This window comes from Carcharhinus amblyrhynchos, chromosome 9 (genome assembly GCF_965287045.1).
Source record: "Carcharhinus amblyrhynchos chromosome 9, sCarAmb.v2.hapA, whole genome shotgun sequence".
In the NCBI taxonomy this organism is placed as follows: Eukaryota; Metazoa; Chordata; class Chondrichthyes; order Carcharhiniformes; family Carcharhinidae; genus Carcharhinus; species Carcharhinus amblyrhynchos.
In genome coordinates this window covers 43,938,078-43,964,729 of record NC_137332.1, presented here as the reverse complement: position 1 = coordinate 43,964,729, position 26,652 = coordinate 43,938,078, and the positions used below count along the sequence as shown (strand labels likewise).

General features: G+C 42.9%; 1 protein-coding gene across 2 annotated transcripts in view; it reads left to right on the top strand.

The window, feature by feature from the left end:
- fggy (FGGY carbohydrate kinase domain containing) overlaps positions 1–26,652 on the top strand; it is a 247,266-nt gene that overhangs the window by 124,155 nt on the left and 96,459 nt on the right. For both annotated transcript variants that reach the window (XM_080195539.1, XM_080195540.1), the window contains exons 7-8: positions 9,497–9,625; positions 25,317–25,420. In XM_080195539.1, coding sequence (XP_080051665.1) covers positions 9,497–9,625; positions 25,317–25,420 — 233 coding nt within the window. The remainder of the gene's footprint in view (positions 1–9,496; positions 9,626–25,316; positions 25,421–26,652) is intronic.

The window sequence follows — 26,652 nt, the reverse complement described above, 5'->3', positions numbered from 1 at the left end:
CCGCATTTGGGAGGCTGGCAGCTTGGGGCTACTGCGCATGTGCTGATCTCAGCATTGACAGATTGGCACATGCGCAGCGTTGTGCTGCCGGCCTCCAGCAGGAATAGACCACACTCCCTGATTTTCAATGGGATTCATGCTGGTGCATGCTGCACTGCACAAGAGTGTGGGAGATTCATTTTGAATCTGCTGCAAAACCAGCGTAATTTACTCCGGTTTTTACGTGAATTCAACCTTTACAATTTGTTTTGGAGAGACTCGCCCCAATCTCTAAAAAAGAATATCGTAAGAGTGAAGTGGTAACCCTAAATAAGTGACAGAACTAATGCTCTTTGGGAGAATATATTGGTGCATGTCTGTGACAATTGGTGTGGAGTTGGTGAATCGTGGTTTGTGCTGCACATTGTGCTGGCTTTTGATAATGTACCCTCAATACTTGTCGTATTAAGATCCATGAGTGTCCTGCTTCTTGGACCTTGTTATAATACATGGGCTTGATATTCTTTTGGTGGATTAGCAATTGGGCCAGATTTCCACTTCTCAGTATGATGAATTGTCTATAAAAAAGCTGCCCTGCACAGACCTGAGTTTAAATTTCAGAACCCGATGATGTTATTAGACCCAATCTACACATCTAAAAATGGGCTGCTCCTACCTTTACTATCTATTTAAAAAAAATTAACATCAGAATCATTATGATTCATCAACAGGTAAAAATCTCGAGTATTTCAATTGCTCACCAACCTGATTTCCACAGGGCGAGTGGGAAAATTTCTGTTTGTCCTTATTATGGTCTTAATTATTTTCATAGTCATCTCCAATGATCTGCATTTTCACACTAAGATCCCTGTGCTCCAATAATTTAATGAAAAATTTAATCTTACATAAATATAGACTTAGGCCAGGATTTTATGGCTTAGCTCTGGTGAGGCTCGTAAAATCCTAGGGTGGGCGTGGTGTTAAAATTCCAGCCTTAGTCTGTTCTCACTCACAGTTGCATTATTCCATGCTTTTCTGCACTGAACTGATCGGTTGTGTGTCTGCTGCTGAAATTCTCCTTTGGTCTTTCACAATCTTTAGCACAATTTGCTGTTGTTCAAATTGGTGGCATTAGCGATTTTTCTTTCTGTTCTTGCCTATTTCTTTCCTCTTGTGGCTTCCTCTTCATTCCATTCATCAGTAACTCTGAAATTTGGTGAGCTGCAATCCAGTCATGCTGCAATTTCTGCACACACCAGAGCTTGCAGAGATGATGAGAGGGCATCATAATTACTGATAGGCACCAATATCATGACAGGTCCATGTCTGCTCTCTACCTGCCCCAAGCAGCCAGAAAAAAGGGTATGTTTGAGTAATCGGTGGATGGAAGATTTGCCGCTACTTTGCTTGGACCCTGTTGCACCCATCTGGAAGCCCATACAGTATTTTAATCTACTGACCTCTAATTCCCTCCATCCTGCCTTGGCTGCATTGTGGAAGTGGGAATTTGGGGCATTGGGATAAGTGAAAGGAAGCATTTGATATGTCGCAAGACAGCTGTAAGAATAGGCAACACTCTTCAATAGGCGCTCAGGAAGTATTCCATCTCCTTACCTTTATGTGTTCAAAGTGGGTCATTTACTGTATGTTGCGAGCATGATGTTGAAATCTAAATCAGTAATCTTACGTTAACTGGCCAGCTCAGCCACCTTTGTTGAAGTAGCACAGGTTTGGAGAAACAATTGCAATACCATTGCATTAAGGTTAAACTATCAACCTTAGTTTATATAATAGCGAGCAATGAATTGCAGGTGAGAATCAATTAGATATTTACTAAGGAAGGAGATGAAAATAATGTAAGAATGACACATAAAGGTCATTTACTCTTGTTCGGCTACCTGTTCTCGATCATTTTTCACATTTTTCTTTTTCAAAACTCATGGCTTTCTATTCAAGAATTGATTTCCTTTTGAAATACTACTTGGACAATGCTTTCCAAGCCCATGACCGCTACCATCCAAAAAGACAAGGGCAGATGATGCATGGGGACACCACCACCTGAAAGTTCCCCTCTAAGCCACTCACCATCCTGATTTGGAAATATATCACCGTTAGGTCGCAATCCTGGAACCCCCTCCCTTTCAGCATACTGGGTACACCTATACCACAGGAATTCCCGCAATTCAAGAAGACAGCTCATCAACACATTCTCAGGGGCAATTAGGAGTGGGCAATAAATGCTGGCCTAGCCAGAATTGCCTATATCAGCACTTCCTGCACTTGATGGTAATCCATCCCATAAGTCAAGATTGAGTTAAATGCAATTTTTTGGTGTTCTTCCCTTATCACCACGTTTTCTGGTCCTGTATACAATATGTCCTGAATCTTTAAGGCATGTTTCAATGTTGGGATCAACACTGAGTACTGGACAAGGGGATGGATCTGAAAAACATGTTATTCAACAAGGTCTCTTAATGTCAAAAACTTGACATGATCTTAACAGCAACAAATGCTGCTCTAGCCAGCGACGCCCACATCCCATGAAGGAATTAAATGATTGGCCTCCACAAACATTTTCACATAAAGATCACATCTGAGGGCCTACACATTTTTAGCAATTTTTTAAAACAATCTTTTTGCTAATACTTTCCTTCTAAGACTGAGTAGCTGGAGCTAAAAATTTATTTCACAGTCATAATAAACAGGTTAAATTCAGAATGAAACTTTGTAAGCACATTGAGATTTTATTGTGTTATCATTTGTTGTATTATTTTGAGCGTAGAGGCAGAAACTATTGAGGCATGGTGGTTTATTCATTTTCCAAATACTGCATGAGTCCTTTAAAAGGAACTAACTTGTTTTTAGCCACTTGCTTTAGTTCTTTGAAACAAAACAATTCTGTTTTTATGTTGCGCTCAATCAAAGGCCAATCAGTTACCAGAACGTGAATATCCTGGACTAGTCGCTATGTCTACTTATTAAACGCTAGGCTGTGCAAAGCACTGTAACCACTGAAATATTCATGAACTGCATCCTATAGAAGTATATTTTTCAGAGAACGGAGTTGCTTCATTTACTTTTGGGATTCCATCCAACCCAGGCAGATGGGGTGAAACTCTTTCAGACAGCTGTTGAAGCCCCAAGTGACATTTGTTTGTGCAGTCTGAAACCGGGCTAGAGCATCTGAATCCACAGCACAACCTGCTTTCCAATTCTGTGCAGTTGACACTGATTTAGCGAGACAGTATGGGAAATGGGGAAAGCCAGGACATGTGCAGTGGGAGCTGCTCTTCTGAGAGTACATTCACACAGTTTAGTAGAGAGGTTAAAAAAGGTTGCTTTCCATTGAACTAGAATCACAACATGCCTGATTTTTGCATTAGCGATCCTCTCACGTGTTTTTTAAGCAATGCTCTGTCTGATTCCTAAATTGGGCACTCCTTGCAAGAAATGGTCAATTAAGGTTACAGCCCTATATTCAAATCCCTTATGCTTCTCTTGATAAACATAAACAGACTCATAAAAATATAGGTTCTGAAATTACACCGCTGTGCTAGTAAACACCCATCAATACACTTCTCTGAAATTCATCACTCTCTCTGCTATCTTTATGGCAGCATTTATCTTCGTGCACAAGAACGCTAATTCTGTTCATTTTTTTTATTTGTGTACAGGATATGGTTGTCACTGGCCAGGTCAGCATATTGCCCATTCCTAATTGCCTTTCAGAAGGTGATGCACAGTTGCTTTCTTGAACCCCTGCAATCCCTGAGGTATACCCACAAGGCTTTTTGAGGGAATTCCAGGGTTTTGACTCAGCGAAAGTGAAGGAACAGCAAAATGTTTCCAAGTCAGGATGGTGAGTGGCTTGGGTTAGGAATATTCAGGTGGTGGTGTTGCCAGATATCTGCTGCCCTGGTTCTTTTAGATGATAGTAGTCATGGGTTTGGAAGATGCTGCCTAAGAAATCTTGGTGAGTTCCTGCAGTCCATCTTGTGCCACTGTTCATCGGTGGCGGAGGAATTGAATATTTATGGAAGGGGTAGCAATCAAACAGGCTGCTTTGTCCTGGATGGTGTCGAGCTTCTAGTGTTTTGTTGGAGCTGCACTTATCCAGGAAAATGAAGAGTATTCCATCACATTCCTGATGTACTTTGTAAACGGTGGACAGGTTTTCAGGGGCCTGGAGATGAGTTACATGCTGTAGGATTTCTGGCCTTTGACCTACTTTGGTAACCACAGTATTTGTATGACAAGTCCAGTTCAGTTTCTGCTGACCCCCCCAGTTGTTAATAGTAGGGGTTCAGTGTTTGAAATGCCAGGAATGTCTATGGGCGATGTTTAGATCCTCTCTTTTTGCCTGGCACTTCTGTACCATGAATACTGCTTGCCACTTGTCACAAGCCTGGATATTGTCCAGGACTTGGTGCATTTGGACATGAACTGTTTCAGTATCTGAGATGTGAATGGCACGAACATTGTGCAGTCATCTGCATAGATCCCCACTTCTGACCTTCTGATGGAAGGAAGGTCATTGATGAAGCAGCTAAAGATGATTGGGAATAGAACACTACTCCTCTTAGGTCGATTGTGGTGGTTGGAGGTCAATCATCTCAGTTCCAAAACATTACTGCAGATGATTGACCTCCAACCACCACAATCGACTTCCTTTATGCTAGGTATGACTCCAACCAGCAGAGAGTTTTCCTGCTAATTGTGGAGCTGTTCGGCAGAATTTGCAGATGCATTTTTGAAACTCTCTTCGCTTTATCCTGCAAGTGTTAACTAATGCTGATTATTGAGATCTGTTTCTGAGTGCTTTCTTCCCTGCTGTGCCATGTCCAAATGGCTTTTCTTCAGGACATTTTCTAGCCAGTTGTGTATTTAATCATACAGGGTAACATCAACCCCAAATCTGTCCTCAACTCCCACATTCACACACATGCAGACAGTGTGGTAGCCCTTTGCACCAGATCATCTGCTTTTTAACTCATTATATATATATAAAGGTGCAGTGTGCCATTTCTTGTGGAGTAGCAGACTGGGAAACATCCACAATGCTGATACTTCATCAGCTCATATCTCCTGGAGCCCATACTTGAATAGAACCCTGCAATGATCATCTTCCATTGCCAAGGAAGTCAGTGTGAAGCCTTTGGATAGCACTCATTTCATCCACAGAGCCTCCCTTGCAGCTGTTGCAAAGTCTTAAGGATCACTGAAAGTACCTCTGCCCCATCTCAGGCATGACAGCAGTTTCACCAAATAGGGAGGAGCTGGATGAGTGATGCCAGGCGCTAGCAACCTCAGTCAGCGCACAGTCAGGCTGACTCCACTGGATTAGACTAAAGTGTAACTTTGCACTAATGTAATGACTGTAATCATTGAGGCGTATACTCTGCCTCACTCTGTTAGCAGCCATGTGTAGAGGCCGTTGGGGCTTTTTGGATATGCAGTATAGCCATTGCTCTTTTATCATTGGATTCTTGTGACCTTTGCTCATTCCTATGTGAGGGACAAATGGTCATTTAAAGACAATCAACGTTTGGCTCCAAGCCACAATGGTTGGTTTCTCACAAAAATGTGCAGCATGAGTTAAGGTGCCCAAATTCTTCAGTTGGTATTTGAATATTCCTAATATATTTCAGCTGAGCCTTGATCTTCATGTCCTGAAGCAGAAATTATCTGGGTACCTCTTCAGTCAGACTAAAAGTGCAGCAAACCCTCAGACCCAGTGTCTCTGTCCACCTCTTCCCCAGTCAATCCCCAATGCGAAGACAGGCTGTAGCTAGATGTTATGTTTAAACTGAATTCTAGAATTAGATGGCAAGATGACCCCTTGTTTATAATCCCACTATGGAACTTCATACGCTGGAAGCTCATCTTAGAAACTTTTGCAAGAACATCCAGAGCCAGTGGATTTTTCCAATAACAGAAAATTGTACTAATGCTCATCCTAAATTCTGATACTCACAAATCTCTGCTGTAGAAGCATGAATTCAGAAAACCTCCTACTTTTAAACGTCTCCACTCAACATATCTTCAGGAAGCCTAGGAGAGACCTTAAGCCCCTGGAGGAGTATGCTTAATTGTAATAAGTCGAGGGTGATTTGATGAGGCTAAAGAACAAAAGGCTTTACTGCTAACGAACAAATAATTGTATTTACAACAGGGTCAGACAGAATAAATTTGTGACTATATCCTGGCTCCAACTGCACATCCTCCCCCAACCAGATATGGACTCTTGCACTCGATTTGTTCAGCTTCCCATATTGATACTTCACAGGATCTGGCTCGACCACATGACCCTTAGGGAACACCTTCTATCACAAGGGGCCTTGTTACCACAATAATATGTCAGTGAAGAGGTTTTGTTGCTAACATCACTTAATCAAGAGGCACAGACTCTTTCAATTGGTCGTAACTCAGTGTCTAACATTGTAACTGTTGAACATTAAACACTCCCTATTTCCAGTCTGTTCTGCTTCCAAAACCAGTTTGATGATATTTTATTATTTCCCGTTGTTTGCGGTGGATAAATATTCCTGTTGCCATAGAAAAATCACACAACTGTTGGAGCTGGGGTGGGCAGTAGGTAAAGCACCTTAAACTGGAGTGCTGCCAATATAACACAGCTGATTTTCTCTGACAAGGAGAAAAATTTCCCTACATTGCTATTGTACTGGGCAGATCAAGGATTTTTAAATAATGGAAGGACATTTTAACAACCAGATTTTTAAAATATATAATGATCATTTGAGCATTATATATTTGGTTATTTGATTATACCATAAGGGGGTCGGTTAGCTCAGTTGGCTGGATGGCTGGTTTGTGATGAGAACAAAGCCAACAGCACGGGTTCAATTCCCATACTGACTGAGGTTATTAATGAAGGCCCGCCTTCTCAATCTTGCCCCTCACCTGAGGTGTGGTGATCCTCAGGTTAAATCACCAACAGTCAGCTCTCTCCTTCAAAGGGGAGCCAATGGTCATCTGGGACTAAAACGACTTTACCTTTACTTATGTACATCTCTGGAATTAATGAATTTTGGCCAAAAAATTTGATGCTTGTGAGCTATCTTTTAGATGTAAAGTGGGCAACTAAGTATCCAACGTGGTGACTGGGGCATTCTTGTGAATTACGCACAAGGGATGGTTTGGCCAAAAAGAAAGAGGCACCACAGCCTTTGTCTGATATAAGCAGCATAGATTCTCCTGTGCAAATAGGGGCCCAATGCCTGTTTTGGCCACTTTTGCAAGGCTGCATTCAGGAAAAATGTGATCTACATGTGGGCAATACTTCAGGGGTGACCCTCCACCGGGCCTGGAGTGGGGTGGTCAACTAAAGGAAGATCCCTTCCACTCAATACCATGCCATGTAGGGAAACCAGATAGGCTGGCCACTTGGAGTCAACTTCTCCTGCCGCCAGTTTAATCCAGGTAACGATGATTTGAGGCCCTTAACTGGGCATCAGTTACCCACTTAAGGATCCCAATTGGTCAAAGAGTAGGCAACCCAAACAATGCCTCCCCCCACTGTCATTAAAAATGCAGTAATGAATGGTGGGCAGGTGGTGGGCACTGTACCAATAGCATGGTTCCCTAATTTACAGATCCATTCACCAGTTTTTCTGTGGGTGGCTCATTTGGTTCAGTCCTTTGACTTGGATGCATTTGTGGCCAATCATACTGCTGACTTACAAACCGTAATTTAGCAAGCTCATTTCATTTATGGTGATTATGGAATCAGAGAACGGAAATTTTCATCCCAACGTGTGAGATTCTAATTCACATTCTATAGTAGAAAGGATGCAGAGCTAACATTGCACACTGAAATACCACTGGGTTGCACCAGTTTTGGGTCATTGATTGATTGAGACATGAACAAAGTTAATTTCAGATTCAACAAGTACCCTTCTCTTCTCCCATCAGAGGGAGTGAAAAAAATGCAAAAGGCGTGCGTAATGTAGAGAGGAAAAAAACACGGGAAGTGTTCAAACAAAATCCCGCAAAGCTGACAGCTCTATTTAAATAGCAACAAAATTTCCTTTGATCACTTTACAAAAAATATTATGATTTCCAGGCTGAATTCATTTCATCCAACCAGACATACCAAGTGCTTTTCCAGTTACCTAAACAAATATACAGGGTGACATGAAAGTCCACCAAGATGTACTATGATTAGTAGCCTAAACCACAAAACATTGCTGATTGCCAAGAATATATAGCCACGAGGAACATTTTAATTCATTCTTGGAATGTGGGTGTCTCTGGCAAGGTCAGCATTTATTCCTCACCCCTAGTTTCCCTGAGAAAACGGTGCCAAACCTTCTTCTTAAATCACTGTAGGCCATGTAGTGGTCTGAAACAGTTGAGTGGCTTGTCAGGCTACTTATAAGTTAACCACAGTGGTGTGGAACTGGAGTCACTGTAGGCCAGACTGGGCAATGATGATGGGTTTTCTTCCCTAAAGGACCTGCGCGAACTCATGGGTTTTCATCTAGACTTTCTGCACCTAACAGCTAGCTATCTATGACTCATGGTGAGAAGTGTGCTTGGGTGTATTTTTGACGAGGACAGAACTAAGTGTGGCTATGATGCTCAGACAATCATTGTCTAAGCTCATATACGAACGATGCTACTTAGTGCGAAGGATCCAAAGGGCCATTAGTATCACCAAGTTGTGCCCCAATATGAAGCACTGGGGTGGCACGTTGGCAAAGTGGTTAGCACTGTTGCTCATAGTGCCAGGGACCTAAGTTCAATTCCCAGCTTCAGTCACTGACTGTGTGGTGTCTGCATATTCTCCCTGTGTCTCCCGTGTCTATGTGGGTTTCCTCCAAGTGTTCCTCATACAATCTGAAAGACGTACTGATGAGGTGCATTGGCCATGCTAAATTCTCCCTTAGTGTACCCAAACAGGTGTGAGTGTGGCAACTGGGAGATTTTCACAGTAACTTCACTGCAGTGTTAATGTAAGCTACTTGTGACACCAATAAATAAACTTCAACTTTAAACTTTTAATGTAATGAGGGAAAAATTCAAACAAAAATCTAAAGCTAGGGTTGTTTCACGATTTAGTCCTTCCACGGCAGAGCTTTAAGTGATGGGTGCACATTATCATGAATTTAGTTGACGGGGCTCACAATCACAACCCACGCAACTTTCCACTCAATAATTTTATTCTGTGTGCCAGATGTGCTGAATCATACATTTCACCATTATGGACATGATATATTCATAAAATATTCAGGTTCTTTACTAAAAATGAATACACCGCAAGAGAGGAGTAATAATGCCTGCAGGGAATGTAGCTGAATTTGAAATCACCCCAGAATTTCACAGGTTAAGACTGCTTTTTTGCGAGGGCTAAGCAGACATTAGTTTCTATTATTTTTTTCCGAGATAGTTAATGTCTGCGAGTTTCAGTGCCTTGTCTAAAGCAACCTGTCTCAGGTCTACATGAATGCGGTGCTTGTTCTGCTGGCTAAATGTTTTCTCTTACTGTCTGATCCAGGGAACGATGCGTTGTCTCCTGGCAGCCGTGTGGGAAAAGGCTTGACGACAGTCGCGGCTCAAGCGCTGGGACTACCTATTGGCGTTGCCGTGGCAGCATCTCTGATTGATGCCCATGCCGGAGGTTTAGGTACTGTGGGGAAAAGGGAATGGGAGCAAAACAACCAATTATTTTATATAAATGGATTTTTCTTTGATCATTTCCTTGGCATGTTTTTTCGAATCTTAGGAGGATGTCTTTTCAAATTATTTTTATTTGTTCCTTTTTAACTATATGAGCCAATTTAATGTCAGAATGTAGAAAGAAATAAGCTGCAAATGAAGGACTTTTGACATAATATCAGAAAATGCTGGGGCTACACAACAGCCCTTTAACATCTAGATAAAATAGGATTGGTTTCTGAGATTTATCAGAAATGAAGGGTTGCAGAAGGATCTGCACTGGAAACATTTACCCGTGCCCCTGCTTAATATCTATTGGCTAGTGTTGGAAATGCATTGTGAGTGCATATTTCTGAAGACAGTATTCTTCTTAGCTGGTATACCATCTATGGTTGGATAGCATGCAGGCACACACTGTTTAGTCTCACACAATAGGATCGGTGATAAAGTAATGAAGGGAAACCAAAATATATGCTTCTGTACATCAGCATAGGCTAGTGGAGGAGAAAGGAGAGACAATTCAATCTCTTTTTTTTCTCATCTCTCTGTCTCAGAAAGTTCGCAGACTCCCTGCAGTGCAGAAAGAGGCCATTTGGCCCATTGAGCCTGTGCCAACGCTTCAAGGGAGCATCTTGCCCAGGCCCTATACCTGTAACCCCATGTATTTACCCACCTAACCTACTTTTGGGACACTAAGGGACAATTTAGCATGGCTAATCCGCCTAACTTGCGCACCTTTGGGAGGAAACCAGAGCATCCGGAGGAAATTCATGCAGACACAGTGACAACGTGCAGACTCTGCACAGGCTGGAATCGAACTCAGGTCCCTGGTGCTGTGAGGCAGTAGCTCTGCTCGTGTTCATTCCAGTTCTAAGAAGCAAAGTTGCTCTTATTTTTACAACTGGTACCAAATATCTTTGCACTTTTTAAAGTCACGGGGAGGGGGCGATTCTCCCAGGCAGAGGCCGTTTTGCGAGTTCCCTGCTGAATGCCATGGCCCCTGTGAGTCTCAATCGGATTTCCAGCGCCATCAGCTTTATGCCGAGCTCTGGTGCGGAGCTGTATAAATTTCTGCCAAACAGCATTTACATATACTTGTAATGAGCACTTCATTCTCGGGCGTCAGTCGGGGCCAGGACAGAAATCTCTGCATCTGCTAGAGATTCCCACCTGGGCCTGGAGTGGTTCACTCCAGCGGGGTTTACAATAACTCGCCACTAATGGAGAGCTGGTGGCTCAGTCCCACTGGAGTGAAGGAGGGCCATCGAGGCCTCCCAGAGGGTCAGGGGTAAGGGGGTGGTGCCCACTGGGCATCGTTAACTTGGCAGTATCAGCCTGTGCCCCAGCACTGCCCAAGGGGCAAAGTGGCAGTGCCCTTCGGGCATTGGACAGGGCTTGATGGGGGAATTGGTGGGGCTTTGGGGGGTCCCTCTGCCACTTTGCACTCGGGCTCAGTGAAAGGAGGAGAGAGGCCAGTGATTAGGGGTGGGCATGCGGGTGGGTTTAGCAGTTTGCTATAGAGGTGTACAGCATCCAATGCTGAGCCATGTTTCCCACTGCACAATGCCAGGAGTGTACTTAGCATATTTTGAATATCATTAAAACTCATTAAAAGGGTTCCTCATGGGGATCCTCGCCCCACCCTCACTGACATCTTACACAATACTACACGAGCGCCCTGAACCTGATGAACCATACCGTCCTGCCCTCAGGACTCGAGATTCATTCACCTCATTCACGTAGTGCTCCCAACACTGAGGATTCTTCATTAGGCTTAGCTGCTAACAGTACTTCACCCTCCGGAGGTGGTGCAGCAGTATTAAAGGCAGACGGGGGGTTCGGGGGGGTGGTTTTGAGTAAGTTGCAGGACAAGGCCCTAACTTAGGGAATGGGCTTTGGTGCGGTGGTGGGCAAGGGGGTCGTGCCAGAGTGGGGGGAATGGGTGGCTTTGAGTCAGCTCAGGGACTGGGCATTCAAGATTCAGGCTGCAGCAGTACAAGGGGCTACAGGGTGAGGCTTGTACTGGGGGAAAGGGAAGATTCTTACATGAAAGGGAGCTGTGGGGATGGTGCAGGGTGGGGTTTGCTACATCACATTGTATCAGATGCTTCAAGCTGGAGAGGGTCAAGGTCCAGCTGGGTCACAGTGGGTTTGAAGTTTTCAGTGCAAGGATTGAAAGCTCATGGAGTGAGGGAAACTGCAACATCCTGCTCCTTTGGGAGGGATTTGCATACTGGTACAGGAACGGGACAAACAAGTTGACATTGAGACCTCAGCACTGCCATCTTGCAATATGAAGTGAGTGGGCAGCAAACAAACTCAGCTGGTGAGTTCCCTGAGGCCTCTTGGATGATTCATGCACTGCACGGGGTGGGGTGGGGGGGGGGGGTGGGGTTGGGGGGTGGTCAGCTCAGGCAGACTATGAACCTTTTATTCAGGAAATCAGGAAAGGTACAAATGAAGGACACTCATGCGAGCTTAATATCAATAAATGGAAATAACCAGTTACCTTGTATTCATTCCTCTTTGGCAATGACTCGCTAACAAGTGTGATTGTCTACCTAAGAAATCTGTGTCACCAATCATGGGTTCTGTGCGGATGTTCCATGTGTGGGAGGATTTCTCCATTGATCCTGATGGAGGGAGAGACCAGATCCTGCCCCATGACGAGTTGGTAAAGGATTTGAGTCTTCTTGAGATTGAGCTGAGACTGATTCTTAGGTATGCTTCAGCGAAGGTGTCAAGCATGGCTTGGAGATTTTCTTCTGAGAGTGCGGAGATAGTGATGTCATCCATCTATTGAACTCCCACAAGCAATGTCAGTGTCATTTTCTTCTTGGGTTTCAGCTGGTTGAGGTCAAAATATTTTCCATCCATCCTGTCAATAATGGATTATTACTTTTTCCACTTCTATTCATATTACTTCATGCCAAGTTTAAAATTAAAGGAACATTGAGGATTTCTAAAGTGAACCCTTAAAAATACAATGCAGTATTACAATGCAGGAGTTGGTGGATGTTGTAGTTCTCTGGACAGCTGGCCTTTGACAGAGTCTTCCATAGCACTTCGCCATTGCGCTTCCCGATTGACTGAATCGAAAGCCTTGGGCCAATCGATGAAAGCTATCTAGAGTGGTCAATGCTGTGGTCAAGCTTGTTCTGCATAACAACAAATGGAGAGAGTGTGGGCAAGACACACGCTGAGGCAGACGATAAGGATGCCAGGCATGGAGCAATGTACAGGATGAGGATGCAAATTTGAAAGGATGTGAGGCTGATGGAGATGTGAAAATGTATGTGAGAGCCAGCAGTGATGAGTTGGTAGTGTGTGAGATCAATGTGAATGTGTGATGTGCTGGTGAGTCGACGAGGTATGAGTAATGACATGATGGACTTACCCTAATGGCACAACTGAGATCATTCGCCCTCTTCCTGCATTGGGTGATGGACATTCTGTGTGCAGAGTTGGCACTGATAGGTATTACCACCGCCTCCCAAGCCGGAGTGGTAATGTTCGTGGACCTATGGCCGAAGCAGGAGTAGAGGACGTGACTGTAGACATCAACTTCACCCGATAAGTGGTTCAGTGAGGAGTCACTGAACTAGGAAGCATCATTCTTTGGTTTGGGGGCAATTTCCTTGCTGTACTGCAGTCCTGGTGTGCAAAATTGCAGTTTAAATATGGCACCTGGGACAAGGCAGCGCTGAGGTTTATGGCATGGCAGGCAAATCGGAGGCTGCCTTTCAGCATTCCTGCGTGTTCCTTTGAATTAAGGAATTAATATTTAATGAACTCGGCAACAGATGATTCAGCTCAAAAATCTTCCATCGCAGGGCCGTCAAGAAACTTGCCATTTTGTACCCCCATTGAAGCACTTAGGATGCAAACTGCAAAGTTCTGCTTTTAATATCAATGAAGAATTGCCCTGATGAAGGGATGGGAGGAACTGTAGGTTCTTACTGGATGAAGCAGCAAGAATAGGAGGTAAAATCTTCCTCATTTTGTGAATGGGTATGCACATTTGTGGATTTGTGCATTTGTGTATGTTCCACACCTCGGGACCTTGAACGCTGAACTCTTTTTTTCATTTTTGACATTCATAAGACTCGTATGGCATTCATATGGCACATGCACATAAACCAGTTATCATCATGTGATTTCCCACCAAGCTATAATAATGCAGTCCAATTTCTTCTTAAACCGCTTCATGTATAACCTTTATCAGGTAGCTGATCTGATGACAGTTTTTTTTCCAATAATTGGGAAGTTCTTTATGGTTCTGTACTGTCCCCACTCTGTTCCTGCTACTGGCCTGTGCCAGTTAGCTTGAAACTCTATCTACTCCTTTGCTGATGATTCCACTCTGTTGTTGTCTCATTTATTTTGTTTCTTACACTTATTCAAATGTGTAAAAGTAAAAAAAATGGAAAATTGCAGAGAATATGGAGTGGGCTTCTAAATTATGATAATCCATTTTGTACTGTCACCCAAGATAAATGTATACCCGAACATGTTTCAGTCAAAAATATCTCAGGATGCATGATTGCTGCACCAATATCCAGCAATCTTATGTTCATGGAGCACTGCGTAGCTTCCTTGTATTCCGAAAGAGAGTTCCCCTAGTGGCTCATGCAGTGCCAAGGAAGTGACATCTGCAGCAGCTTGACAACTACAAAGACTTGGACAACTTTTTTCCGAAACTGTGAGAACCTCTACAGCAAAAAGTTTCCAGGTAAAAGGGCTCTTCCAGGTCACCACAAGTAACCCGATAATCCAGACTGCTGTTTGTTCCTTTATAAAACAAGTGAATGATGCCTTTTTTTAAAGGAAACACCTTAATTTCCTCAGAAAAGAAGAAACTAACTGCAGAGGGAACATTCGTCATCTGGCAGGCTTCCCAAATCTTAATTCAGGGTGTTGTAGATGGAACCCATGTGGCTGTCAAAGCTCTATATTTTAAACCCAGGAAGGAGATCCAGTCTGTTAAATGCACAGGGCATCTAAAACCACAGAAAATATTTGTATACATCAATCTGTTATCTGGGGAGTAGCCATGATGCTTTCATTCTGTAGTAATCCATGATGTCTGCATTATTTGACATTTTTGAGAGAATAACCAGATGGCCATTGGCAGACCATTTGTAGGCTTAGTTCATGACCCCAGTTGAAAACCATCCCCCCACCCCCACATGCTGTAGCAAACTGCAGATACAATGATGTCCATTGTTAGCACACCACAGTTATACTGCTGCAAAAACTCTGCTGTTCAGACTATTGTGGGAGAGGAACCGCTCCAATTCTTTCATCACCGTACTTAGTGCCATTTAAACAGTCAATATGCTCTAAGTGCCACATCTGACAACTCAGTAGCCATTCTTAAGTACTTCCCTAATATTGAGGGGACAAGCGTTGGGTAAAAATGTGGCCACACAAAAATATGCTGCTTATTGGTTCCTTTTTTTAAACTGTCCAGAGTGCTGATATCTGAACAAGATGGCCAGTTGGTTCATCACAGTATCGATTGGATATCTATGATGAAGGTAAAATCTGATTTCATTCCTCTCCTAAAAATCATTCCCTACTGTGCAATCTGGAGAGTGGACAGACTGCTGTAAGGTGATGCCTACGTTTCGGATGTTCTCACAATATTTGGCTCATGCTCTTCCATTGATTAGGGAGATTGTTGTTCTCTAATTTCCTATAAAATGAATAAGTTCAGCCATAACCCCATGCCCAACCTGACCCTGACTCCTCCCATTATTCGGGCCACCGTGTTGTACATTTATGTGAACCCCTCCCACTCATGAGACATCCCATACCCAATCATGACCCTGGACTTGCCACTCTATCATATTCCACTACCTCTTCTAACTGTGATTGTTCCTTCTGCTGCTCAGTACACTTAACTCAGCCCCCAAGACCCCATCGTAGACAGCACTGATCCATCTTTCAATACCATCTATCTCCCACCATCTCAGTCCTGAAACCACCACTACCACCATCCACACTCATTCACAGGGCCCCATAAATCCAATATGCAAGGCCCTCCACCCGCATTTCTTATCCTTGCCTTCCCTCCCTGGCCCATCCCTGCCCAGGAGTCTATCCCTGCCCCATGCCTCTTAGACAGCCACCATCAAATCATTGCATCATAGAACAGTGTTCCCAAAGGGAAAACAGTTAGTGGCTACTCACTCCGCCTGCAGCAAGTTGGTTCCTTTGTAAATCTGATAGCAAGTATTGCTTGCTGGCCTTAATTAAGAAGGGGAGTTTAATTCTGGCAAGCTGGCCTTTTAATAAACATGCAGGTGCATGCAAAAGTGCTTCCCAATACTTGCCATTGGGAAACTCAACACGCCTTCAAATTTCCCTGAACTTAACTGCAAAAGTTCATTCCACGGAAGCTGATTATTGGCATTTGTTGAATTCAGTTCCCCTGGCCTGCTTTCCTTCCCATTCCTGCAGCACAAGATTCCACCCTTGGTATCTACTATAGAACAATCATCAAAGAAACTTACTATTAAAGTATAGGCATGTTCTTGGCAAATCAAAAGTTGCAGTTATTGCACAATCTGTTTTACTGCAAAAGGTAACCAGAGGTACTCTGCCCTTTCCTTCATTTTGGATTGGTGTCTGTGGAGTCTCTTAAAGCCTTCTTAGGATGAAAAGATTATATAAGTGAGGGCATGGCACTGTCCCGGATATTTTTTGATGATTTAGCAACGTAATCATTGTAAAATAGCGCACTAACAAAATATGCTTCCTCAGTAATATTTCTGAATGTGTGTTGCAGATTTCTGATTGAGCCACTCCTTTTTTTTCCATTTTGAATTGTTGCATTAGATTTGGTGCACTGCTAGGGGGCGATTCTCCCAAGAAAAATTCTAAGTGTTGAATTCATGGGAAAACTGGAATAATTCACACTGGTTTTTTTCCAGTGGGAGTTCACACTAGAATCTCCCACACTCTGTGCACTGCAGGGGCCACCAGTGTGAATATCATTAAATTTCAGGGTACAGGGCCTATTCACACTGGAGAGGCTAAAATCAGCAGGCCTCTGCACATTTGCAGTGGCACCGATGTGCCAGCCTCTGGTTTGTTGGCCAGCTCAATTGCTGGCCAGCAACAACCCCCCTCCCCATGCCAACCCTGAACTCCCCAACCACTCCTGCCCCCACCCACACCTTGTCCAGGCCTGCCCCAATCTCCAGCCCATCCCCTTCTGCCCCCTGACAGTGGCTAACTGACCCTCCCCCCAGTTCCGAGGCCATGCCCCCAATAGGCTGTATCCCCTTGGCACTGCCCCATGCCTGGTAGGCAATGCCAGGGTGCCCCTGGATATGGGCACTTTGCCCCTTGGGCAGTGCCAGTGGTCACAGGTTGGCATTGCCAGGGTGCCCATGCCCAGGCAGCACCCCCCCCCCACTCCCCACTTTCCAACCCCCTGGGGGCTCCGATAGCCTCCACCACCACCACCTATCCACCACACACACACACACACACACACACACACACACACACACACACACACACACACACACACACACACACACACACCAGCAGGATCCAGCTGCTAGCTCCCTGAAAGTAGGGAGCTACTGTAATACCCACTGGAGTGAAACACTCTAGCAGGGTGGGACATGCTAGCAGGCCCGGAGAAGTCAGTTCTGGGCAAGAAGTGCAAACAGAGCAGAGTCTAATCTCATCATTTATGTAACCCAAGAGGTGCAATGAGGAAAAAAATGAGCCTTGATGTGTCTGCTCCCAGACTAAGCCTTGAGCTCAATATTAGCTTTCTTGTCTCCTGAGTCAGACAGTAAAGGATTTGAACTCCATTCAGCCAGGTAAATGGAAATCGGAATATGGTCTATATAACAGCAAGGTATTTGCCCCCAGATAGTGTGACTACTGGCTCAGGGATAGTGTTCCTGCCGATTAGTCTGAAGGATTGGATTTGAGACCCACTGTATACAACACCACTCACTGCCGTCTCTGAGGTACAGGTAACTCCCCCCACCACAAGTCATAAAATGTCATTTTCCCTTATTTGGAGAAGATAAAAATTGAGGAATGCAATAAAATACCAGCTTAGCTACTTTCCCTAGTAAATGACTCCAGAAGTTCATTCATGAGACATGAGGTACTACCTTCCCCAGCTGCATAATGCAATGGAGATAGGCATTTGATCCCAGACTTCATATGCCAGTAGTTTGAAAATAGAAGACACAGTGACACAAACATGGCTAGTGGTGGGGTGGCACAGTGGCTAGCACTGTTGCCTCACAGTGCCTGACACCCGTGTTTGATTCCTAGCTTGTGTCGCTGTCTGTGTGGAGTCTATATGTTCTCCCCCTGTCTGCATGGGTTTCCCCTGGGTGCTCTGGTTTCTTCCACAGTCACGAAGATGTGCTGGTTAGGTGCATTGGCCATGGTAAATTCTCCCTCAGTGTACTCAAACAGGTGCCCGAGTGTGGCGACTCAGGGATTTTCACAGTAACTTCATTGCAATGTTAATGTAAGCCTGCTTGTAACTAATAAGTAAACTTTAGTAGTGTCTTGTCAAATAATGTATTTTTTGTTAAGCTGCATCTCAGCTGATTTTGACATAGAAAATAAGAAAATGGGAATTTTATATCAAAGGAAGTGTCTACTTGTTCAAGTTTAGCACAAACCATACAGAATTTTGGAGATCGGTTGATGGCGTTAAAGAAGACAAGAGAAACCAAAAGAGAAAAGCATTGACGTTTTGAGTCTAGATGATCCTTTGTCAAAGCTTTTCTCTCCTTACAGATGCTGCCAGATCTGCTGCGATTTTCCAGCATTTTCTGTTTTGGTTTCAGATTCCAGCATCTGCAGTAATTTGCTTTAATTAAAGAAGACAAGGTTTATTTATCTCTCATTTATCATCTCCCAGTGAAAGGAATTGTTTTATTTCTCTGTAACTTCCCTATTTCTGCTATATGTGTTCTTATGAACAAATGTATCTTAGTCATTAAAATATTCTCTTCCTGTTACTGATCAGTTAAATCAATAACTCTTAAGCCTTGAGCAATATCCAGAAAATTCACTTGTTGCAGCACACAATCCCAATAATACAAAAAATACAATATTTATTAAATAGAATAATTAAGCAGGGCATTATGGGTGCAGAACACTTGCTAATTTACAGTATGCTGAGAAATCTGAGTGTTGCTGTCTAAGCTCATTATAGAAGCAGAAGTGTTTGTCATTCTGCAGCTCATTCCCATTTGTGTTTTGTTCCATAAAATAACACTTTAAATTATGAAATGTTAAAAATGATGTGACAAAATGTTATCTGAAACAAAGTCCATCCACTGCACTTGGGATTGTATTGCTCTTTCTGTTCCTAAGTCCTATTATCAAGGTTACTGCCTAAGGTTTGGTTTCAGTCCCAGAGTGATTCACCCTGAGACACATGACTCACAGAGTGTTACTTGTTTGAGGGACTCTCCCTCTGTCTGTGTGCAACTGAGGAACAGAGCTCCCTTTCCCATGTGCATGTCTCAGACAGGATGCAGAAGCACAGAATACCACCACAGATAACTGCTTGCCGGGACTGGTAGTACCATCTGGGATTGCAAAGAATAGAACATTCTTTCAGGGGACTTTCTCTGAAAAAAAACATCAGCTTAATTTACATGCATCATGTTTCAAATAATGACCACCATTTCTTTCCCTACGCCTTCAGACGCATTCTTCTTTTTAAACTATATATTACTGTGACTATAGTGTATCAAATTCATCCTTAAGGCCATAAAAATAATTAGCAAATGGAAGAATTAATAATAGTTTACCATGCAAGAAAAGTGCAACAGATTTCTTTTTATATACTTGAAAATTATTTCCCTTACTTCTAGTGGCATAATGGCACAGTGATTAGCACTGCTGTCTCACAGTGCAAGGGACATGGTTTTGATTCCTGGTTTGGGTCACTGTGTGGACTCTGCACATTCTCCCCTTGTCTGTGTGGGTTTCCTCCGGCTGCTCCAGTTTCCTCCCACAGACATCCTGCTTAGGTGCATTTGCTATGCTAAATTCTGCCTCAGTGTGCCCAAACAGGAGTGTGGTAACTAGGGGATTCTCACAGTAACTTTGTTACAGTGTTAGTGTAAGCCTACTTGTGACTCGAATAAATAAACTTAAACTTCGTGCGCCTTTTGCTGTCCTGCCAGCACCACTGTTGCTTCAAGGCAGTAAAGGCTATGCAGGGAACAGAAGTCAAAATGACACCTGCAATTTGAACACCTAGAGTTTTCATTTGCCATTGTGGGCCTGTGTTTAAGTGCTATTCTCTCATGGTGATTCAGAGAGGGAATGTTTCTGAGATAGGCTGAATGGGCTGGCCTATCTTGTTTCTTTATAGTAAGACACATTGGAGCATTAACAAGCTCCCATATCATAGTGTCTGGAAGTGTTCTTTTCCCTTGTGTTCAAAAATAGATATAAAGCCAATTAAAATCTGGTGTGTTCAAATATCCAACACTATATTTACTAACATTAGTAATGGCTAACTGTAAAATAACTTCCCGGTTTTTGTTAATTAAAATGTAGCAATATTGCACTGATGGCTTATTGAGTTTACCCAGTAATTACAGGGTTGTACCCATTAGGAAGGTCACAGGGTTAATCTGCTAACTGGGATAAATTGAACAATATTAAACTGGCTGGCAGTAGGGATGCCACAACTTGGAATTTGCATGGTAGGATTAGGAAGGCAAGGAATTCACGAAGGGTCTTATTCTTGATTAATTGAGTGTTCCCTGAGGACGTATATATGTGTCATTGTCGAGCATTATGCATATACCACCTAGGCAAAGTGCAGGAAGATAACTGTGGCCAGTTAATCGTCAAGTAGGAGAAAAGTAATGGAGACAGAGTGCAGTGATCATACAATATGGCGACATGGGATTGACATGTTGAAATACTACTTGAATGACAGAAATACAGAGCAGTGATTAATTGCATAGAGTTAGACTCCATTTAAAAAAGTTTCCAACCTACCCCAGCACACTACAGCAGTCTGAGAAGCTGGTCTCTGCACCCCGTCCAGCCTGACTTTCCATTTGTGGCCAATAAGCTCATCAACATTAAGTAACTGACATTCTAAACAAATGATTGGAATTAGGACATACCCTATGGCCGATGTAAGCTCTGCCATATTTCACATCTGGCAGCAGTATAACCAAGCGAAAGGTCTGGGCTGTAATGTTTTTGTTTAGCTAGAATATATTTGTGCATAGTTGGTTTTCCAGTGAGGCTTCTATTGGATGGGTCCGCTTGCTGTGGAATGGTAGAAGTGGGTTGGCAGCTAGCGATCCCATCGTGGGGAGTCCATGTGTGTCATGCATCTGTGCTTCTGCCATTTGTCATAAAGACAGATAATCCTCCCACATCTGCCATATATGAAATTGCACTGCCAGTAATACTGCATACCTCATTACACTGCCTGCCCACAAGCAGGTTCTGAGTCAATGAATGGCCCTCTTTCATCTCAGTGGACTGCAAGATTGAAATCAGGCTTTTTCACTCACCCTGACCCAATGAATAAGATTGAATACATTTAACACATGCCGAATACTTCATAACAAATTATAGAAAATGCTTAATCATTCATATATTAATAGAACTGTCATCAATTTCAAATGGCAAAAAACAAAAGAAATATTTAAGCATTGGACGCTGAGAGAGTGAATGTCCCTCACAGTCAAAGATATGTGCAATCAGCGTGCACCTCAGTTCATTTACCCTTGCTTTCCGTACGTATTACTTCAGTCATATTGGTAGGAAAAAAAAAAGCCACGCGGATGAAAATGAGCAGACTGTGGCACCCCTGCGTTTGGACAATGGTCAGCAGGCTGTTTCATGGACCACATTCAGAACCCAAATGGGCCACAGATTGCCCATCGCTGTTCTTAGTTGATTTAACTGGGAACTACCTGACTATTGATTTTTTTTTGGACTTAGGGAATTCTGCAAAATTACAAATAAACAGAATACACCAAATATCTCATTGACATTGGAATAATTGAAAGAAAGAATATAACACTGCATTGATAGTTTGATAGCAGGAAGAATGTTTCTTTCAGCCTATGGAATGGTACCTTTCACCATCCGAGGGACGCAGAATGTAGTAGCCTCGGTAACATTTTACAACTTAGTGAAACACAGACCAGAATTTTCTGGCTCTAACTGCCTATTATTAGAGTAAATTAGGTAACCGAGAACAGGAAATGGACAATGGTAAGAAAACATGCTGAAAACATGTTTCTATGGCTGTTGGGGCTAAAGGGATCAAGGGATATGGGGGAAGGCCAGATCAGGATATTGAATTTGATGATCAGCTACGATTAGAATGAATGGCGGACCAGGCTCGAAGGGCCAAATGGCCTACTACTCCTATTTTCTATGTTCCTATCTTGTATTCTGATACATTTTCCTGAGTTTGAACAACGTCTCAAATGGCTGGAGGTTTCATTTAATTATTAATTTGTGGGAATTTAGCTACCATTTACCATTATCCACTGTTCTAACCTGCAATGTATCAGAAATAAAAAATACCCATTTGAAATCCACATTCAGGATTGCTAGGGATTGATCAGAGGTTATAGAAAGGATGCCAATACAGCATGTGAATTCTAATAACTTGTTTTAGCAATCATTTTCCTTCATTTTACTTTGACATTTTTCACACTCCTGATGGAGACTTGGGAGCTTTAGTGTCAATTATATCTATTTAAAAATGTGTCCAACTGCATTACTGAGACCAATGGGTTTTCCATTAGGAATTGCCCTTGCTGAGATGTTTGGACAAAGATGACAGCCTATGTAGATTTAGAGTCTTATCACATTTTTTCTAAGCGACAGGTTCAGACTGAAAACCAATGTGAAGCTGCCCACCTGAATAGCCCAGTTTTCCCTCCAGATCTTGGGCAGAGTCTATACCGTCAGTCTGTTGGGGCGGGGCCAGGTAGAGCACAGGGGGTAATCGGGGTGAGGTGGCTGGCCTGATGTCCGTGGGACAGGTTAGCATGTCTATGGGGGGTGGTGACAGAAGATCTTCCAGTACACTGGGAGATTGGGACACCTGTGCAGTGGTGCTCTTAGAGCTCAGCTGCCGGTTTCACTGGCGAGCTCAGGCTGCAATCCCCCACCGCTGCTGGCACAAATGGCATCCTGGCACTTTTTTTGCGCTAAGTACCATAAGACTGCATTTTCAAACTTGCCCAATAAACAGGTCCAAAACTCTCCCATTTTTTGCTCATTCAACACTGAGAATTTTTTTTATAAGACCGCGCCCACAATGTTTTAGCCTCAACTACTTTCTGTGGTAATGAATTCCACAGGCTGACCATTCTGTGTGTGAAGAGATTTCTCCTCATCTCTGCCCTAAACAGTCAGACTGTCACCCCTTGATTTTGGACACTCCCACCATCAGGAACATCTTTCTTGCATCTACACTGTCAGTCCTGTTAGACTTGTTTATGCTTCTATGATATCTCTCCTCATTCTTCAGTGAATGCAATCCTAACTGATTCAATCTCTCCTCGTATGTCAGTCCTGCCACCCCAAGAATCAGTCTGCTAAACCTTCTCTGCACTCCCCCTAGAGCAAGAAAATCCTTCCTCAGATAAGGAGGCCAAACTGCACACATTATTCCAGTTGTGGCCTCACCAAAGCCCAACACAACTTTATCAAGTTTCTGTATGTGAATCCTCTTCCTATGCAGGCCAACATACCATTTACCTTTTTTACTGCCTATTGGACCTGCATGCTTACCTTCAGTGACTGGTGTGTGAGGATACCCAGGTCTCATTCCACATTCCCCTCTCCTAATTTATGACCATTCAGATAGTAACCTCCCTTCCAGTTTATGCTAAGTTGATAGCCTCACATTTATCCAAATTATACTGCATCTCCCATGCATTTATCAACCCATTCAACTTGTCCAAATCACACTGAATAATCTCTGGATCCTCCTCACAGCTCATCTTCCCAACCAGCTTTGTTCCATCTGGAAATTTGGAGAAATTACATTTAGTTCCCTCATCTAACTCATTAATGTATATAGTAAATAGCTGGAATTCCAGCACTAATCCCTGTGGCACCTCAATAGTCATTCGCTGCCATTTGGAAAAATGCCTGTTTATTCCTAATTTTAGTTTCCTGCCTCAACCAGTTTTCTATCCATCTCAGTACATTACCCCCAATCCTATGTGCTTTACATAGCAGTACTATGCAGTAGAAGGTTAAGGCGGTTGCAGATTCCCAGGTAGCATGTGTTTCCTTCAGCCTTGAACAATCTGTGTTCCATGTCTACATCAATTACCAGAGGTTGCAGCCCCTTTTTGGCTTTTTAAAGGGGCTGCTGCTCAATCTTTGGTTGCACTTCAGCCCCACACTCCTAATCTTTGGTGTAGAGATGGGTGAGGAGGGAGGAGGTCCTTCTTGTGAGCCTGTTCTTGGGCCTGGCCCAGGTAGCTATTGACTGATCTAGGCATGGGCAGTTAAGGGGATCATCCAATCTGACTGTCTGTCCCTCTTTCCCAGAGCTAGCCGAAGGCTGGAAATCCTACTGCAAGTAACTCACTTTCTGACTCCCTAACCCTGTCTACAATTTACAAGGCGCGTCAGGAGTGTGGTAGAATTCTCTCCACTTGTCTGGATGGGTGCAGCTTCACAATTCTCAAGAAGCTTGATACCATTCAAGACAAAACATCCTGCTTGATTGTTTCCCCTCCCACAAACATTCAATCCCTCTACCACCAACAGTGGCAGCCAGGTGTAGCATCTACATGATGCAGTGCAGCAACTTACCAAAGCAACATCTTCCAATCCACGACCATGACCATCTAGAAGGACAAGAGCAGCAAATACCTGAGATCAACACCATCTGGAGTTTCCTCACCGAGTCACTCAGCATCCTGACTTGGAAATATATCACCATCCCTTTACTGCTACTGCGTCAGTATCCTGTAATTTCCTCCCTAACAGCACTGTGAGTGTACCTACACCTCAGGGACTCCAGCAATTCAAGAAGGCAGCTCACCACCACCTTCTGAAAGGCACCTAGGGATGGGCAATAAATTCTGGTCTAGTCAGCAACACTATATCCCATAATAATTTTTGTTTTTAATTGCTTTTTATTAATTGCATCAGGGCTCCCATGACCAGCTGAGGCAGGCTGCATCTGACATTCCAGCCAGTGGATGGGCCATTGTCACCCCATAAAACCGTGATGGTCATGGCAAGACGCAGAAAAAATTACAAATGCTGCATAGTGACACTAAAGTGTTTGTATTAGGAACCTAAGCATTAGAAGCTCAAACTCAAAATCAAATTAGTTGCAAAATGTTCAGTGTAATTCCTTATTCTGGGATACCCAAATAAAATCTTACCTACAGTAAAGAGAAACCATTTTAATGTTGACACTGTGCAGACACAAATTACCTGACACTATTGACAGTAGCGTTCACTGCTTATGTTTGTGGTAAAATGCCATACAGTTCTTCTGTACGTAACTCTGGAGGATTGGTAAAGGAATAAATAACAAGAGTTACCCAGAGTGAGCTTAGCAGGTTTGGATAATTAATTTGGATGATTTATCTGTTTCTCAAGAAAGGTGTTTGTTTCCTCCATAGGTGTAATTGGGGCTGATGTAAAAGGTTCCAACTTGCCTTGTGAGAGCATGCCAATTTCATCAAGATTTGCTCTCATCTGTGGAACAAGCTCCTGCCACATGGCGGTAAGCATTCTCAACAGTGTTTCAACCAGGTAGCAATTCTGGCACAAACTCAGGAACGTCATGTTCAAATTTTATGAATTATTTCAATCTCTTGGTCACATCTAACGATTAACCTGTTGTGAAGGCTACAACAGGATAAGGGTGCTTATACAGCACTACATCATTCAGATAGTTTAACAAACAGTCTCAAGTGATAGGTTAATTAACTTATTGTTAAAACCAGAGCTATAAAAATGATGTTCTTTAGACTAAACTATGTGATTAGAATGATTAAGTAGTTTGGTGATACAGTGCGTAAATTGTTAAAGCTGTATTGAAGCAGCAAAGGAAACAACAATGGCCTGCATTTCAACATTTTAAGAAAATACATTTCTTAAAGGCACAATATCATCACTGTAATTAGGATTTATCTTGTAATTATACTGAAATGGACAAGCCATCACTTTTTTGGCTTGTTTGTGAGTACCAAGCAAGTATAGGATGTCATACTGATTAGTGCTTTGGACTGGTGAGTCAGACAATAAGATTACATTTTTGCAAAAGTAAAGGTACATCATTAGATCTTGGAAAGCAACTTTCAGATTTTCATGTGTAACCATTCATCTGCATTCCTTTTAATTTGCAGTTTGTAATGATGAATGACATCTATTATTTTAATCATAGATGGTGGGCCATTATTTATTCTTATTAAAATCTATTAATTGTCAAATGTAAAAGATTATTGACTGAACTATACATTTTAGCTGACATTATTTGTGTGATATGTTCAGGTTTGCAAAATGCTGCAATTCAAGGTGGTCATGTTTTGCTTCAAAGTGCCCCAAGGCTGCAATGATAAATATTTGGAATTAATTCCTGCAGTGAGAAACCTGTCTGATCAAGCTGATATTCAAACTGCTTTGATCAGCTTTAGGTGTACCTCGCTCCAGTGCACCACCTTTACAATAACAATAACACCCTTGTAAGATGATCTACAGGGATGAATGATTCTCTGTTTGAGTTGAATAACCTACCCTTGGTGTAATAATATAAATAAATTTCTGCACTAGCTGAAATAACAGGGATTCAAAATATGATGGCCAGAATTCTCTGGCCCTTCATGCCCCATCATCGCTGCCAGTGAGAATGGAGAATTTGGCGCTCTGCCAAATCTTCATTCGCTACAGCAGGACCAGAGAATCCCAGCTGCGGGCAAGGCCAGCGAATCTGGCCCAATAAAGCAATAATTGAGG